This window comes from Pempheris klunzingeri, chromosome 22 (assembly GCF_042242105.1).
Source record: "Pempheris klunzingeri isolate RE-2024b chromosome 22, fPemKlu1.hap1, whole genome shotgun sequence".
Classification (NCBI taxonomy): domain Eukaryota; kingdom Metazoa; phylum Chordata; class Actinopteri; order Acropomatiformes; family Pempheridae; genus Pempheris; species Pempheris klunzingeri.
In genome coordinates, this window is record NC_092033.1 from 3,424,426 (window position 1) to 3,442,344 (window position 17,919).

The 17,919-nt window shown below is 43.6% G+C and overlaps 1 protein-coding gene across 1 annotated transcript in view; it reads right to left on the minus strand.

Annotated features, from left to right (window-relative positions):
- lrmp (lymphoid-restricted membrane protein) overlaps positions 1–15,675 on the minus strand; it is a 29,728-nt gene extending 14,053 nt beyond the window's left edge. Inside the window, exons 1-19 of the mRNA XM_070853547.1 lie at positions 14,982–15,675; positions 13,573–13,683; positions 12,356–12,536; positions 11,450–11,508; positions 11,271–11,346; positions 10,540–10,698; positions 10,330–10,447; positions 9,652–9,702; positions 9,393–9,470; positions 9,088–9,144; positions 8,755–8,814; positions 7,804–7,868; positions 7,457–7,550; positions 6,750–6,896; positions 6,343–6,444; positions 5,507–5,658; positions 3,923–4,034; positions 2,715–2,985; positions 1,062–1,114 (exon numbers count right to left, since the gene is read on the minus strand). Of these exons, the coding sequence (XP_070709648.1) occupies positions 1,062–1,114; positions 2,715–2,985; positions 3,923–4,034; positions 5,507–5,658; positions 6,343–6,444; positions 6,750–6,896; positions 7,457–7,550; positions 7,804–7,868; positions 8,755–8,814; positions 9,088–9,144; positions 9,393–9,470; positions 9,652–9,702; positions 10,330–10,447; positions 10,540–10,698; positions 11,271–11,346; positions 11,450–11,508; positions 12,356–12,536; positions 13,573–13,683; positions 14,982–15,672 (2,637 nt within the window). The 5' untranslated portion in view covers positions 15,673–15,675. The remainder of the gene's footprint in view (positions 1–1,061; positions 1,115–2,714; positions 2,986–3,922; positions 4,035–5,506; positions 5,659–6,342; positions 6,445–6,749; positions 6,897–7,456; positions 7,551–7,803; positions 7,869–8,754; positions 8,815–9,087; positions 9,145–9,392; positions 9,471–9,651; positions 9,703–10,329; positions 10,448–10,539; positions 10,699–11,270; positions 11,347–11,449; positions 11,509–12,355; positions 12,537–13,572; positions 13,684–14,981) is intronic.
- Between the last annotated feature and the right edge of the window lie 2,244 nt (positions 15,676–17,919).

Genomic DNA, 17,919 nt, shown 5'->3' on the forward strand with positions numbered 1-17,919 from the left:
TGACGGCGGACTGAACGTGCAGCGGGATGAATTAATCATCTCCTGCAACTTTCAAGTTAGTTTTCTTACAGAAGTGAAATGAATAAAGTCAGCAGCAGTCTGGTAGATTTGTATAGAATATAAAAAAAATAGTAAATATTATTAAAATATGCCATATATGGTCCTTTAAAGCGAAAACTCTAAAGAATGGGATGGCTCTGATGCTTCAGGTTGTAAATCATATGATCATTTAAAAACTTTCTGCTTCCTTCTCATCACCGCAGAGGAAGTACAAAGTTATATTCCCAAAAACCCAAGTAAAGATATGTATACCAAATGAAACTAGTCTAAACAAAGGAATGTAAACTGAGCACTATCTGTTTTGGCACCGTTCTGTTTCCTGCTGACACACATTTACATTGGACACACACCTGCCCGCTGCAACTACAGTCATCTATTGTTGGTCTCCGAGCAGCCTGGGAATCAGAGTTGGAGTTTCTGAGCAGGTGTGGGAATTCAAACCACCAAATGTCGCTTGTCACTTGTCCTCATCTGTAAATCTGACAGCGCTGTGGTTTGGTGGAAGTCTCACATCCTCTCGATTTTACACTCTTCACAGTCCAGCTGACATGAATGCTGCAGCATGCAAGTGTTTTGAAGCTGTTTCTATCGTTTGAAATCCTTTTTTTTAAGCTTGTAAACTAAAAGGTTTTCTATGACATTGGTTAATTTTTAGTTAATGGACAAAGCTTAAAAATCCCTGTGATGTGTAATGAGGTTTTGAACAACAGCAATTTCTCGTGATAGTGTTTAAAAATCAAGGAGGTTTGTTGAAATGATGCAACAAAGAAGTTGAAAGAAATCAGGTTGCCTGAAGTTCCCATTTGTCCCATTTAATTAACATACAAGTTCAAGATTTTACGGAGCCATTTAGGTAACTGTCAGTGAGGTTTTAAGGAATTATTTTGTAAAATATTAAGGAAAATACAGAAAGACAAAAGGTCACATTCAGGTACAGTCCAGAGCATGGTGAGCATCTTTGTCCAATACATATACTAACCCCAACGTCACCATTCATTTACCTGTAAAGGCCGGCAGTTCACCTCTGGCTCCGGCTTAGTGCGGGCCGGAGAGTCTGTAACAGATACAGAGGAAGATGGTAAATATAGATCAGGGGAAAAAAAATGACAGGAGGAAGCAGGAGGCTGAAGAAAAGACAAAACAACACTTGTCAAATTCCTCTGCAGGGGTTAATAGCCATCCAAAAAAGCAACCCCACCTTTTACCATAACAAGTCACACTGTCTACTATGCGGGGCATTGTGCTGAGGGAGGGGCAGAGAGGTTAAAATACCATGCACGGCTAAGATGGCAATTAATGACCACATTTGCAGTCCCGTTTTCTGTCTCTCTGCCCGCCAGCCGCTCATGCAGGCAGAAGAATGGAGGATTACTGAGCTCACTTCGTGGCCTCAGACCGGTCGTACACCTGGCCATACAAGGACCTTCAGGAAGAGAGGATTTCACATACTGTGGAGACACACTCACTCTCACACACAACCTTTATAAAGCCAGGGCCATAACAGCCATAGAAGGCAGGGGTCTGCCTCAGAGTGTGTATATCCTTACAGTGAGAGAGTGTGTGTACTGTGCTGGTAGTTCAAGGGTGGCTGAGTGCCCTGTGACTCCCATGGATTACTGGGGGATAATCCACATACTCTCTCTGACTCACACACACACACACACACACAACCCATATCACCACTCAAAAACAATAACTGAATCCATAAATTGTTTTTCATCTTTAGAGTTTATCTTGTGAAGCACTTTGTTAAACACATTTTGGGCTAAATTGGTGCACCAGCTGGACGTGTGAGTGAACTTTAAGTCATGACATAATATTTAACAAGTTGGTCTGGGAGAAAAAAAGAACCTGAGAGGTCAAGAAAGACTCCACTAACTAAAATATTGCTGCTGGCAGTGATCAGTACCCATGACGTGCATAGTGATGATCTAGAACTAGAGATTGTCTTTGCACTGCAACATCTACACATTTATTCATTCATTCATTCATTCTGGGACACAGAGGAAATGCATTATTCCACTTAAAGTTAGCAAAACTTCTTGTTTAAAATCCCTCAGCACAATAAAACCGCAGTTGTATGAACGTACAAAAGTGTTTCGTTTCAATAAGCATTAAATCTGGCAAATGTTCATCTCCATTTTTCACATTTAAACTCTTGTTTCAGTCCTGCAGAGATGACACGGGGTGTCTTAACTCACATTCTTGTTGCATGAGGCTACTTCAAGGTTTATTTCTACTGTTAATCCTACCGCGTTGGATCCAGAGTTATGAAGAAGGTGAGTAAGGTTCAGGAAGGGGATAGAAAAATATTAAACTATATTTAGCCCTATTTGGCTTGGGTTTCTGATGTTTCAGTTAGCACTGGGCCAATTCTGGCTCAAGGAACTCTCAACTCTTACTGAGACAAATTCACATTTCATGTGTTGAAAGCCAATTAAAAAAAGAGGAACTCCACTAGTATGGAAGTATTCCAGTATTACTACATTTAGTGAACATAAAATCTACTTTTAAGATACCACATTACATTTATATCAAAAATATATGATCATTATTCTAGTCAGACTTTCACCAACTTTCAAAAAATAGTTATACTAGTTGTAGATCAGGTGTTAGCTGGTGCTTGTTATGTCCACCGTGGTGCCCCCACTCACCATGACCCTGTCCTGCTGCAGTGTGCCCAGGCTGGGCCTCCCCAGAGAGGGCAGACAGAGGAGTGGACGTGTCCCTCACTTCTCCTTCTCCTGCTGTGTCCACCACAGTCCACCTCTCCTCCTCTTCACCTCTGTCTTTTAAGTTATCCACCGCCGCCTGAGGCCTTCCATCCGTTCGCCCACCCTGTTCTCGGCAGTTCCTTTCTGCTAACTCGTTCTTCAGGAAGTCTTGAAGGGCGAACTCCTCCTCCCAGTCTAAGTCATCTCCAGGCTAAAGAGAAAGAGGATAAGGTATTGATAAAAATAATAAAAAAAAAAAGGTGAGATGCATGTAAAACTGAAAAATCCTAACAAATCCCACAGTGCCACTATGGCAGAATCCATCTGAAGTTGAGCAGCGACAGCCATTGTGGTTGAAAAGAGAACCACTGTGAAAAACTCATGAGTAGACGTGTGATTTCTGGAAAAAAAAAAAAAAAAATCTGTGCAGAAAAACCACAGCAAAGACCAATTATTAACAAAGCTGCCAGAAAAACTGAATCATACCAGCCCTCATGGATTATCTGTTCTTTTAAATACTGTTCTGTTGATTCACAAATCCAAAGGAAGTGATTTTAGTGACTCTGATCCAGGGCTACTGAATTTCAAAATGAGAACTGCATTATTTGTGAAAGCGCAACATGGTTCCTGTATGTAAATCTGCCTCAGCACAAAGCTCATTATGTTTCGCAGTGAAAACAATGGTGCTGGAATGGAAATGTTCAAGCGTGCGTCAGTGCATTTTGTGTGAAGAGCAGTGCGTCGGTGTGTGTGGTCACGTCTGATTCTCTGTCAATGTGTGGGTGCACATGGCCACTTCAGCCGCCAACTTGCACTCAGCTCTCCTCCACCATCTACCATCCATCTGTCTGAACACAGTACGAGCTCTCCTAGCAACCTCTCTACTGTGGTATGTACAAAAACACACACACACACACGTGAACTATTAATGTTGTATATATTCCAAACCTGAATGTGACCTTCATGCCAGTGCTCATTTAAACAGGTGACACTTGTGCACCTCCCAAACACTGTACAAGTTTTCTAAAAACAATGTATTCTTACTACAAACGCAAATTAAAAGATTACTTCTAAAAATGGTGAAAGTGAATAGCTTCTGCTGTGTATTAAGCTTTATAGACCTGCCCTTTGTCCCTTCCCTGTCTGACCTCTTCCTCTGGTGCAGGTGTCTGGCATGAGGCCTCTCTGCTGTCCTGAGGTGTCTTCAGTTGATCCAGCTCCTCACACAGCTGCCGCTTCTGGTTCTCCTGCTCCTGCACCCTGTGTGAGAAAAAAAACAAAACAACAGTGTTATTTAAAGAGCAGCTGAGGGATTAGTATTTTTTTTTTAAGAGAAATGTGCAAGAAAGCTGCAAATCATCTCCGCATTCTTAACTGTCCAGAGAGAAAGACAAACACATGCAAAGATCCTAGAGGACAGTACAGTGGACATACTGTACCCAATCCGCAGGCCCATGCAGTGTCCCATTCTGTTGCCCAGGGTGACCAGCGCCAGTTCTCTGACTGGCCCAGTAACGGTCTCTTCAATTCACGGTTTTGTAGATCCAGTCCCAGCCCGACCCTCTGACTTCAGATTACAACTCAAATATGTCTACAACAAAAAACCTCTAAACCTGCCACTCTCGGTTCAGTCTTGCTCTAAACAGCCTGTATTAGCCCCGATACTCCAGGGCAGGGGCGAAAACTACACCTACAATGAGCCCTCTTCAGTTTTCTTTTCTCCCCAAACAATATCACTGTTCCTGAGTTTACCCTGGCAACAGAGCACCTGTAGATCCTGGACAGCCCGACCAGCTCTCCCTCTCCGGGCTGATACTGTACCACACTAGCTGTTATATATCTGAAGGGGATGGCCGTCTCCAAGAACACACATGCAAACAGAAACACACACACAGCACAAGACAACCCCATCCACAAAGAGTCAGAATAAAGTCCAGAATTGGCCCAGACCTAATGAGGCGGGCCGTTTGGGGGTCATTGAGGTCAGGATGATTGACATGTCTCTCCCCCATTCAGCACAACTGAGCGGCCAACTGAGACAGAGCAGTGGAGGGCAGAGATATCCTCACTGCAGGCGTCTGACTGTAGGTAGTGTGTGGTGTTACTTATGTGGAGCTTTAGTAGGCTCGAAGGTTGAAATAACTTCATTGGTTGTATAAAATCCACTAGCTTCTCTTGTTTTATTCATTGTGACACTTAAGAATCTGTAAGCTATGCACGCACCCAAACAAATCTACAGAGACAGCTATAGGCTTGTAAGGACTTAGTCAGCTAGGCTAACCAGCTAACCTTCATAGCTCATTATCCCAAGACTTCTTTTTTCCAGTTAGCTATTACACTGCTAGGTTTAATCAGCCTCCAGCTCTCTTCCTAATGTCTTCTTCAGTATTACCTTACTTAGCCAGAAAATGAATTCTTTAGCTCTGCCTACCAGGGTTTAATTCAACCAATAAGATCACTTCTGCTTCAGTAGAAACTCCACCTTAAATAAATGTTTTCCTACCTTACAGTCGAGCCGTCTTTAATTAGCCAGCATACGATCCACTGCAAATCTATTCTCCTCCATCTTTCTCTGGTAATCCTCCTTCACCTTCCTCTGCTCTCATATCAAATTCTCAAACACCCAAACGTCCCTTCAGCTTTCAGCAGCTCGCACATTTCTGACTGCCCACTGATTTTCACTTACATGGCCACACATGCACAGGGAGAGCAGAAGACAAAGATTTGCTCACCTGACTGAAAGGTGCAGGATTTCAGTGCGGGATCTCCTCATGTTGCTAGCCATTTTGATGAGCTCCTTCTCCAGTGAGTCTGTGTACTGGGCCAGCTGGTCCAGGCTGAGGGCCCAGTCTGCCCTCCTCGCGTCCAGCTCGGCCTGCACCTTCTGCAGGGAGACGAGGCCGCGGGGTTAGCTGCTCGCTGGGATGAGAGGCCTCAAAAAAGTTCTGACACCTAACTGACACAAAGTCTTTCCATGCCAACCCGCACAGAGTTACTTGCACTGGTGCAGCTCTGTTGCCTAACGATGTCTGTCTCATTTGGTATGTTTACTGCTGTATGGCAGTACGTGGCTAATGAATGCAGAGTGGCAACAATGCAGAAGGAGAGGGGGGGGGGAGAGAGAAAGAGAGATACAGAAAGTTGGAGTGAGGGAGGAGGGGAGTGGGTTGTGTTCGTGGTGCAACACACTAAACAGCACTGCATGGAAGGGGCCTGTTGGAGAGTTACATAAGTGAGAGATCTCTGGAGAGGAGAGATAGTGGGTGGGAAGGAGAGAAAGAGCAGATAGGCGGTGATAGAGAGAAAAAGGAGTGCAACAGGTGGAGGTAGAGGAAGAAGAAAGAGATCACATTATATAATTTCATGATTCATATCAAAACAAACAAAAGATGCCTATTGTCAGCCTGAAATCAACGTTATGCATACGGTATGAAAACACCTGGAGAGGCAACACTGCAGCAAACTTTGGAGCTGCAACTTTCCTCAAGCTTAAATCAACCGTCGCAGGTTGTCTGAAACCAAACACAAAATGCACACGTATCTGTGAAAGTGAGCGAGTGCACCTGACCTGGACACTGGTGTCCGTGTTGCCCTCTAGCAGAGAGCGGTCGCCCACCAAGCCTCTAACTGTAGACAAGACAGAGTCGGTTTCTTCTCTGAAATCCTTTTTCTGAGACACAAAGAGGAAGCATGTGGTGAGAGCAGAATTGTACAACAACCACATGAGGCACAAGTACTTAAGAAAGCTTGCATGCATGCATTCGGACACCTAACACCATACATATTCTACTTGTTCTCAGCTCATATGAGAGTCTTATCGATCTTAACCTGGTAGTAAGTGAATGTGACTAAAACTTTCAAACAGCTTTTGTGCCATAAAACTTTTCATACATACACAGTTGATGCCATGCTGGTCAATTTTAGGGGTGTAAGTGCAAGTCAGTGACTCACACACACTTAATCACACTTGGTTACCAGTTTGTTTAGGAGGATCTTGAACTCCAGAGCCATGTGCTCAGGGCTGGGTCCCTGCAGCATCAGCAGCACCTCCCTGTCCAGCGTCTCATCCAGCGGGGAGGCAAAGCTCATAGTGGTGGACAAATGCTCAAGTCCATGGTGGGCCTGCAGGAGACGGCAAAATATTACAGCATAAAACATCAGCTTTGGTCTAATTGTTACAGAGATGCTGGACCGTGCCAAGTACACAGCATGTGAAGAGCTGCAACTAATGTACAGACAGAGCTTTGTATTGTGTGTGTGTGAAATTTGTGAGGAACCCTACAGTCTTTGGAAGAGAAGCCTTCAAAGATGAATCACCGGCCTGTGGGCATAAAACTTCTCAGAAGAGGAGCTGAATATTAGAGACACTTTAAACTGAGATTACATAACATTGACAAAACTAGCTGAGTATTTTGAAGAGGCCGGTGGGTATGAATGCTGTAGCTGGGCAGGATGCATTCAAGTTTCTACGTACAACACTTTGGCTGCTGCAAAGAAGAGATGCAGCAGCCTTGAAATCTCTGTCAGGAATAAACGACCAGACAGCAGAGTGTACAGAGAAATGAGAAAAAAGTCAGAATGTAAATGAGGGAAAGAGAAACAGGTGAATACGAGACATGAAACTTAGAGAGAGGAGGAGAGAGAGCAACTGAGAAAGACAGACAGAGTAAGGGAGTGCTGACCTCCAGTGGTGACTGTGCCAGAGCCAGTTCTGTCTGTAGGGATCCTGAGCTGCTCTGGTTCAGCCTGTAGGCCACCGACAGGGACAGACCAGCGCTGCAGAGACAGGAAACGGGGGTGGAGAGGTGGGGTGTAAACAACAAGTTACAAACAAAGACATTACAGAAAGAAAAGGCGGTGAAAATCTTTCCCAAAGTTAAACCACCAGGATACACAAAACTCAGATTGTGGATTAGACTGGCTTCCTTCCAAAAATGAATTATGTAAAAAAATAAGAAGGTGGCTGATGTCCATTTCTTTAGCCGTCCCTAAACCCTCTTCACTCCCGGGCCGTTCTTGGTTCACTTACCCAGCCAGGTCTGGGTGCATCATCTGCACCTGGTTCTCCAGCTTGCTCTTGTCTGCCCTCAGCAGCTGGAAGCAACAACAGAGACGCCAACATGATTCAGTCCATCGCATTAGTTATTTATAGGCCGACTACATCGCCGACCATTTCTCCACTAGAACAAACCTGTTGACTACAACTTGTGTGCAGAAGGACAGCAGCTGATTTAATTCTCACAGCTGGTCTCCACAACTAAAATACCAATGACGTACATGCGGATAGTCACATGAGCACACTGGACACTGGAGAGAATTGTCTGTACACTAAAATACTGGCATTTGTGTTAGAGAATATAACATTTTGCTTTGATTAAAGTCATTTTCTCCAATATTGATATACATTTTGGAACATAAAATCACTAGGTTAAAAGATAAGACTTATTTTTGCCACCAACAGGCTCAGACTGTCGGACATCACAGACAGGGTCCCTACAGAGATAAACCTGTAAGATCTTAACCAGAAGTAGCCGTTATATCACTATATCACCACCAGACTACATTGACAAAATAGTAAACAGTCAACACAGAGTCTGGTGGGTTTGTGTAGCAGGATACAGCAGCTGGTTCAGGTTAAACAGGGAGGATCTTACTGGTGTATCTCTGTAGAAATCATTTCACAGTCAATATTTCTAAATCTATTTTAAGTGTTACTATTTTGTAAAGCTCCAGACATCTGATATGCTTTTTTAGATTACTGTTACTTATTTAGCACACCGGGAAACAAAGGGAATCACTGTGTCATTTTCTGCAAACTCATGTCAGATTAAAACAATGGTGAGAGCACAGCCAGTGGTTTATATGGAGCATGTAAAATGGCTGCAGTGGCCCGAGACAAAAAAAACGAAGAGATCAGGAGCATCTGAAAGCAGTAAAAGAGCATCTGTGAGAAGACTAGTGGGAAGTTCAACACACTGACCTCAGTGATGGAGGAATATTCCTCCACTGTCGACTTGAGCTCATTTATCTGTCTGCTCTTCTATAAAAAGGAAGTAAACAACACACAAGACCAGTCTGAGTTTTTTATAGAAACGGAAAAAGAGGACATGAATAAGTTGCCTTCAGCCAGAAAAGTCCATTTTTTACTTTTACTTATCAGCAACAAAATTGATAGAATATAATTTTACAGATTTACACTGAACCCGTGTTTGCTGAAAGGATCTGAGCACTTTTACACCCCGAATCATGAGAACTACTACAAACAGCTTTGCAGACACAGTAAAATAATAACAAAACAAAATAAGGCTCTGACCTCTAGTACCACAGCTTCCTTTTCACCAATGATGCCATCAAAAGAGTGAATTTGCACCTGAGGACAGAGAAAGGGCAGTAACATAAACATAAAGACATCACAGCACAGAGACAGCATTTCTAAAGCGCCTGACACAGATTTACAACACGAAAGTCTTTTTTTAAAAAGGAAGTAAGGCAGATATTTAACTCAAAAATACAGAGGATGAGGAAGAAAGAGCAGGAGAGTCTGTGAGGCGTGTAGGGATGTAATAATGCAGAGCAAAATATTTTAAAAAATGATTATGGGCTGATAGTAAAAGGTACCTGAAGGTCAGTGTTAATGTCACACAGCTCTGCTATTCTCCTCTGAAGCTCGTCTGTCTCCATGGTAACCTTGAAGTTCTGGGGAGCCATCAGAGGGGAGTTAGGGCAGCTGGTCACATCCCTTTCTGAACAAACTTCTAACAATATACTCTCTTGTAAGCTATTGATAAATGGGTGAGGACTACGGATTCTGAGAAAAGTCAGACTATCGATTTTACTGCCAACTCCTCTGACAAAAGAAGAGAAGACAGTGAAGTACCTCCTCCTGAAGAGAAGCAATCTTGGCAATGAGACTCTGGTTTTCTCTCTCCTGAAAAGAAGAAAAATCAATCAACTCTACAGCAACTATGAAACCACATGCAGTCCTAAATTTCCTGCTCTATTACATTCTGAAAGCTTGACTTGTGGATTGAAAATAAAGTTTATCAAACTTAGAAAAGATATTGTGATGTTTGTAAAAGAATATGTTGAAGATATTTGCAATTTCTTTTAAAACTTAAGTTTAATCTGGGATTCAGTATAGTATCCAAACATTATGGTCATAGTACCAAACATTTTCTGAGTTGAATGTTATGTTATGTACAAGACTTATGTGCATGTTTCTATGTGCAAAAATGGCTGAAAAATAAACCGCAAGTCAATAAATTACACAAAGATTTGTCTCATCAAATTTCCTGCAATCTAATGCAAAAGAAAAAGAGAAAGAAGAAATGGCTCAGTTTTCCAGCCACAATAAATAATGAAAGTAAAAGTAGCTTAACTTTGAAGGGCAACACTGAGTGCATACCATTTTTATTTTAATCCAAATTGGGTCAACAACACTTACTCTGCAATACATTGTAGTGCATTTTATCTACAAATGTCTAAACACTGATTAGGAAAAGTCCCCCTTGTGACACATGCCATCTTTGTAGCTCTATTTTACGCTTTCACTGACCACATGTTTGCTGTGTGCCGAGGCGCGAGCTCTGCCTTCCTCCGTACAGCTCAGAGTGGCCTTCATCTCCTCCACCTCCTCCTTCAGCATCTTCTCCTTCTGGGCCAGCTGCTGGTTACTGTCCGCCAGGACAAGCAGAGATGGGAGTCAACAAACCGCCGCGTGCTACAGTAAATCTGTGCCGTGTAGTTGCATGCAAGTGAGTCTTACACCCTGGCCTGAGTGCGCAGCTCCTCGTTCTCCTCCGCTAGCTTCTGGTTGCCGTCCTCCATGCTCTCCACCACCTGCTTCAGCTTCCTCACCTCCTCCTGGAGCTTTTGATTGCTCATCTGAAGGTCAGCAACACAATACACCAGCTCTGACGTCTCACTGGTGAGAGAAACGCATAAACACACACACATGTATATATTTAGATATAGGCAATGGTTAAATTGGACCATAGTCTATCGGGACTGAGCTCTGACATCCAAATCGCACCATCTCCCTCAGTATTAGTGTTTGAAAGCCAAAAGTATGAGAGTTGTCAGTGCTCTCTTACACTGACCAAAAAAATGCAGACTCTTCCCTTCCTTTCCTTTGGCTTTCCATTTTGAATATCTGTGTGTCTTCACACGGCAGCAGGATCGGTGCATGTGGCTCCGAATTGACAGAGCGGCTGTGCACAACTTATGCTTAAGTGGCACACCACCATTAACTTACTTAACTGTGATCTTAAGGTAGCCTTATTTCCCTACATGCTTTTCTGCACAGCAAGCAAGTAAATCAAAGTGACAGTTCAACCATTAGGGCAACAAACAAGGCCACAAATAGTTGGCCTGATAATGAAAACACATTTTACCCTATGAGTCATGAACCACAGGGAGTGTAGGGTCATAAAGGCATAGCAGTGCAGATTTACACAAACATGGACTCCCTCTCACTGATGCACACAAGTCACTTACAATTCTGCTCTGGATGCATCCCCTCCAAAAGCCTCCAAGCTTCCTGAAGTCATATTGAGCAGCATGGACCTCTTGGCTAAAACACACACATCAACAGTATTTAACGCTCAGGTGTCATCAACATAAGACGTACTTACAAGAGAGAAATCAAACACATGAGTGATTACATGCAGACTCACCAGACAGGCCGTCTCTGAGCTTGACTGAGTCCTGAGTGGTGTCATCCATCAGCTCTTCCCTGAGACGCAGAGATGTAAAAAATTGCAACATAAATTACTTTCACAATCTTTTTCTGGGATTTGGCAGCGATGCACTATGCTGCTGCTGCTGCTGCTGCTGCTTTTGGACTCCTGAAAAAAATGCTGGAAATGATTTATTGAACTGTTTAATTTCTGGTGCCTGGCACAGTGAGCACTAAAAGCAGTCAGCTCCCTGCTCAGTCTGAAACTCATCCTCCACATGATCTACAGACGGACGTACAGCAAAGAGAGCTCGCTGGCTGGCGCTTATTTACTGGACAGTGTGAGGTCAGCCATTAAATATGTCAAATATAATATATATATATAAATAGAAATGTCTTCACCCACAGTTGATGCAGGAACAAACCAGATAACTGTCCAATGCACATTTGATTTAAACCAGACAGAAGCTGTGCTGCATCATCATCAAGTGAACTCTGCACTCGGAGACAAAAGACATGCTGTTGAAAAGAAAATGCACACAGCTGAAACTATGTGGGAACAAATTCTCACCAGTAATATCTCATCTGATGCAAAACCCACCCACACAACATCTACTTGCATAACTCAAACTGAATATATGAGTGGCACTTCTCTGAGAGGCTAAGAAGAACACACAGGGCTGGTGAAGATGGCGCGAGCCGTCTTTGTCATTTCATGTCACGTTTAAGACATTAGAAACTTTGCAATTACAAATAGTAGAAGAAGGAAAGAGCTGAGGTGGAGCCGTAGTGTAGATGTTGATTAGTTCAATTAAAAAAAGAATCCTCATAAATGAGAAGATCATGTAGTGAAGATATAATTATTTTGGAAAGCCCTTAATTCATAATGTCTGCTTCTCAGTACCCGTTGTTGCGGCAGTCGTCAATCCACTCCCTCATGACGGCGTGATACGTGTCCAGGTCAATCGAGACGTCTTTGTGCTCTGGATCCAGCATGTTGCAGAGTTCCTCCAGCCCGCTGTCCTCTGAGCTGCGGCTGGTGGTGTGCCGCAGGTAGTCCACGATGTGAGACACGTACACTTTACCTGGAGGACGACAGAATCACAGACTCACATCAGAAAAGTCTTTTTGTCTTCGGTGGATGATAGGTGTAGGCAGCAGAAGCAGTAACCATAGTAACAGTAAGAATCACTGAACTTTTTTCCGTCTTCTTCGTCCTTTTTTTTTTTTTTTTTTGCAGTTGGTTTCACACATTTCTAAATACTGACTCTACACTTCAGCCTTCACACTGTTAGCGCAGTGTAATCTAAACTGAGGTCTAGTTTTCTTTCGTCTGACAAAAATGCATTTAATTGCCTCAACTTTCACAATTCATGGACACTTTTCTCACTGAAACTCAACAATGCTCCATGTAATGCACCATTTTCAAAATGTGGTGCTCTTCTCCACAACTGTTTGATTTCAAACACAACATAAAACCAGCTAGGATGAAACAGAAATTTGGATATTTCCACAGCAATGGTGAGATTAAACAATCTAAAATTGAACAAAGTTAAAATCAGAAGTTCTTATTAGATAAACATAGAAAGAAAAAAAACAGACCTGTCACCTGATTAACATAAAGAACAGAGGAAACTGCAATCTATGATGGAATCAGATCCACAAGCGAAGAGAAAAGATGGTAATCATCCTCAAGAACGGGGAAAAATGTCAAACAAATTACAAAAAACATTTCCACCACCCCCACACTTCGTTAAAGATCCTATATCCGATACGGCTGCTGCACAAGATGGTTCCCTCCAGAGAAACATTGAAAACGTTGCGACAACACAGAAGTCTCTGCACAGATGAGAAAACTTGAGGGCTACTGAGCTGAACGGAGGAGATGTGTGCTGCCAGTGCTAGGAGGCATAAGAGGGAGATGCAGACAATGCTGTGATGTGTGACTGTTGGAAGCCAGGGGAACTATACAAACACAGAAAAACGCTCATCTTACTCCACACAATGACAAGTTATAACTGATCAGTAGGCCGCCCCATCGCTGCAGGACTGAAATAAATGCGTGACCTTGCAAGTTGTGTGTGTGTGTGTGTGTGTGTTATCGTGTTTGTGCGGGCGAACCTCTGCGCTGCGTGTCACAGGCGTGGAAGATGGTATCAAGCAGATTCTCCTCACAGATGAGACTGATTTCTGCCATATTCTCCTTCCTGTTCTCAGAGGCCACAGAGGGTCCTGAGCATGGATAAGCAACACACACACACACACACACACACACCACACACACACAAACACCAAACACAGAGTGCTTTGAGTTAGCGTAGCAAAGCCAGCACATGATACAGTTTCCTTCAGGCGCAGCAACAACTGTAACGGCATGATGGCCAGATACAATATCCTTTGCAAATTGAACAAGTAATAAGTCAGTTTGGGGCTTCACCTAATAACTGACCACTGGGACGGACCATTGACCTCCATTCTTCCCACAATGACTTCTGTTTTTCCCCCTTTTACACTGTATCCCGGGTTTGCTATGAGGTAATGTGATTAAACATGTTTTAACTGAGGAATATGGAACATGTGAGCACAAACCTGACAAACTTACCTTAAGACAGGTGAGGAAACTGTTTGCTTTCTTCTTGTACAGAACGAATAATACCAGTTTTTTTCCATTCCTCTGGATGTAAACATAGACTGGATTTGGGATTTCATGTTTTTTTTAAGCTTTTGTCCCCAATTCTTAGTTTGTAGTAAATAGTAGAAGGAAGAAGCTGCACTCTTATTCTTCTAATTATCATTAGCGGTTACTGTTGGAATCCCTGTTTTTTCAAACTTAAGGCAATAAATACTGTACTTTGAATGATTAAAAACAACTTTCCAAGATGTACAACACCTGTCTGCAGCCTACTACAGCCTCAAACATGTTTCTATAAAATATACGTTTGTCCATTTTTAGACGTTTTACAAAATAATAGACACAAAAACAACAACAATGACATTTTGAGGCGAGGGATCTTTTCCTCACAATATAATTAAAGATTTGCAAATACAAAATCCTGTCTACATAGCTAACCCAATGTTCCCAGCGTGACAAACATATTTGTTCATTTTTGTTAATTGTGACGTCCATGCATGTATTTCAGTCGGCCTCTCCTGTGACAACCATTTCTTTGTAAGAGCCTTTTTACCAGCGACCAACAGCACGTTTAGTAACTCTACGGCTCAAACTTACGTCCACGAATCCACATTTCAAGCGTTTTCGTGCTGGTGCCGACATTGAACAGCAAACTAAACTGAACTTTGGACCAAATGATCCATTTTATTTCACAAAAAAAAAGGTTCCACTTACAAGCTTTTTCCAGAGCTTTCAACTGCTTTGCACACTTGTTATCAGTAGATGGAGTACGCTCTGCAAACTCCATGAGATGTGCCTGAAAGGTCTGGCAAAAGACAGTAAGTAGACCTCAAGTTTGCCTTAAGCATTTCTGTCAAACTACTACACATCCCAGAAGCCACCAGCCGCTCCTCCTTACCTCCATCCCCCATGGACAGTCGTTTCACCACCAGGGCCGGGTAGGGCAGCTCACACTCTGTTGGGTTCCCTGCGTCCGCTGAGCAGAACTTGAGGCTGTAGGAGAGGGTGCTGTGGTTGGGGGTGAAGGTGCGAGACAGAGGAGGGCTCCTGCTCGGCGTCTCGCTCTCGGGTTGCACCGACTGGGGTCCTCGTGTGAATGTAAAGTAAGGGGAGTCTTTGGACTGGCCCGTGGGCGTCGAAGAATACCTCTGCCATGTCTTCACTTGTCGTAAATCACTCCCATCGGCACCTCTCCTCTCTCCCAGAGTGCTGGTGATGGTGTATGTGATGTTAGTGGGCGTGGAAGGGGTGCGTGCCGGCGTGGAAGGGGTGGACAGAGGGACAGAGGGACCCTGGCTGCTCCTCTGGGAAGCTGCGTTGCTCGGCATAACCATCCCTCTCCCTTTTCCCTTCCCCTTCTCCTTCTCCTTGTCCCCCTCGTCTCTGCTGAGGGCCCCTTTCTTCAGGATGGCTTCCAGGTTGTGCCTGAGGCCACACTGCGGGCTGTCGTAACTGCTGGAGGAGAGCTTGGGAATCTGAAATGGTGAATTGGGCTCTCGGTCACCGCGCCACTGAATGGTCTGCAGCTTGCGGCAGATGCTGTCCACGGGGTTGTGGCGACGATTGAGCTGGGGCGTGTAGTAGTCCATGCTGCTGATGGCGGGGCGGCAGTGCTGGCTTCCTGGTTAGAGGAGAGGCTGAAGTCTGAGGAGAGAGAGGGAAGCAGAAAATACGTTGTTTACTGGCATGAATAGAAAGCCGTGGTTATTTTCCAAGGTTAGAGGCAGAAAATAAGCAGGTAGCTGCAGTGTGGAAGCACAGAGCACACTGAGAACAACTAGGAGACCAAGACGGAGCCCGAAATGAAAAATGACAGCTGTGGGATGACACAAGCCACCTATTGCCAAACAGTTATTATTAGATTGAGTGGAGGTGAGAGTAGAGGACTTAAAACAAGCAAGAGGCATTAAAGAAAAGAGGGAGAGACATTAGAACCAAATCATAACAAACAGCTTCATGCACTAAACTATGACAGGAGAGCAAAAGGAAGTTTAGATTGTAGATCCTGGCTCCTCAGTGTGGAAACACTGAGGCTTCATCACCCACTCAGGCTGCAGCTGTGAACACCAGCTCATTAATTAACAGTTTGCTCACAAATTCTAAACAACTAATTCACTAAATATCTCATTTTTCTCTCCAAACTCAATAACACAGTTTCATTTATCGCAGGAAATTTGTAGAATATTTGTTTGAAAGAGATTTAAAGTGCAGCTAAAGCAACATTTCATTGCTTTTAATTTATCAGCACATTCATCCCCACAGAGCCACGAACCAGTCCACAGAGAACCTGTCCACAGAGAACCAGTCCACAGAGAACCTGTCCACAGAGAACCAGTCCACAGAGAACCAGTCCACAGAGAACCTGTCCACAGAGAACCAGTCCACAGAGAACCTGTCCACACAGAACCAGTCCACACAGAACCTGTCCACAGAGAACCAGTCCACACAGAACCAGTCCACACAGAACCTGTCCACAGAGAACCTGTCCACAGAGAACCAGTCCACACAGAACCTGTCCACAGAGAACCAGTCCACAGAGAACCAGTCCACAGAGAACCTGTCCACAGAGAACCAGTCCACACAGAACCTGTCCACAGAGAACCAGTCCACACAGAACCAGTCCACACAGAACCAGTCCACAGAGAACCTGTCCACAGAGAACCAGTCCACAGAGAACCAGTCCACAGAGAACCAGTCCACAGAGAACCAGCCTCTGAACCAGCCGCTCTCCTCCGTTTGCTGCCTGACTTTTGGGTTTTCGTTACCTTGTCGAGCTCTCGTGAGCAAATCTGCACGATGAAATGTTTGGTGAAGTGTCCGGGCGCACAGAGCACGCGCACAGGTGGATCAGGTGGGCACGAAGGAGTTAAAACGTCAGCGGGTGTCAGAGCCGGCAGCGCCCCCCTGCGGCCTGAGGGGTGGAGGGGGGCTGATTACTGCCAGCTCACCGACACCCGTCCTGCCCCTCAGTGCACCACACAGGAGAAAATACTAATAATATAAAATAAAATACAAAATAAAGTATGGTAAAATAAAATAAGATGCAAAAAATAATCTGTTTTTACTGTCGCTCCTACAAATATCCTACTCCTCACTGCACTCACATTGCAGTGATAGTCTGTGAAATAAAATAAAATTAAATTAAATAAGGTAAAATAAAATGCAAATAAAATAGAATACAAAAAAGAAATTAATTTTTTTAGTGTCTCACCTACAAATATCCTATTATTCATTATGCTGGCAGCAGTGACAGTCTGTAAAATACAATACAATAAGATAAAATACAAAAAAGACATTATTTAGAGTGGTTTTGTCTCTTTAACGCACCAACAGAGGAAGTTCCATATTGAAGTGATAGTAAAATAAACTAAAATTAAATGAAATGAAATAAAGAGAGCCATGCATCCCCTCTTAGAAAGGAATAATAATTTGGTGCCAAGTGACACCACGTCAAGGGTGCTGAAATATTAATTGGACTAATTTGGATGTTTGGTGTCATGACAACACAGTGGTGGGTCTGGTTTCGGCCTGAGCACCCAGTAAGCCGTTTAGCGGTGAGGATTTGAAGGTGCACAGAGGGTTTAAATTTCATCACAGCAACGTTTGGATCAGACGTGTCTCCTGCTCTTAAGGTAACCTCTCCTGTGTTATTGACCACCAGACTAATGTTGGGGGTAAATGGCCTACTGGTGAAACAGCTTGTGCTTTAATCTGGCAGTAAGTACACAATATTAATAGCCTGCGTTAAAACAGCCACATTAGTGAGGTCTAACTTAAAGCTGCTTTCTCTTTACACTTGCATTTAAAAGATATTTGACAGAGCACACAGTGTGGCT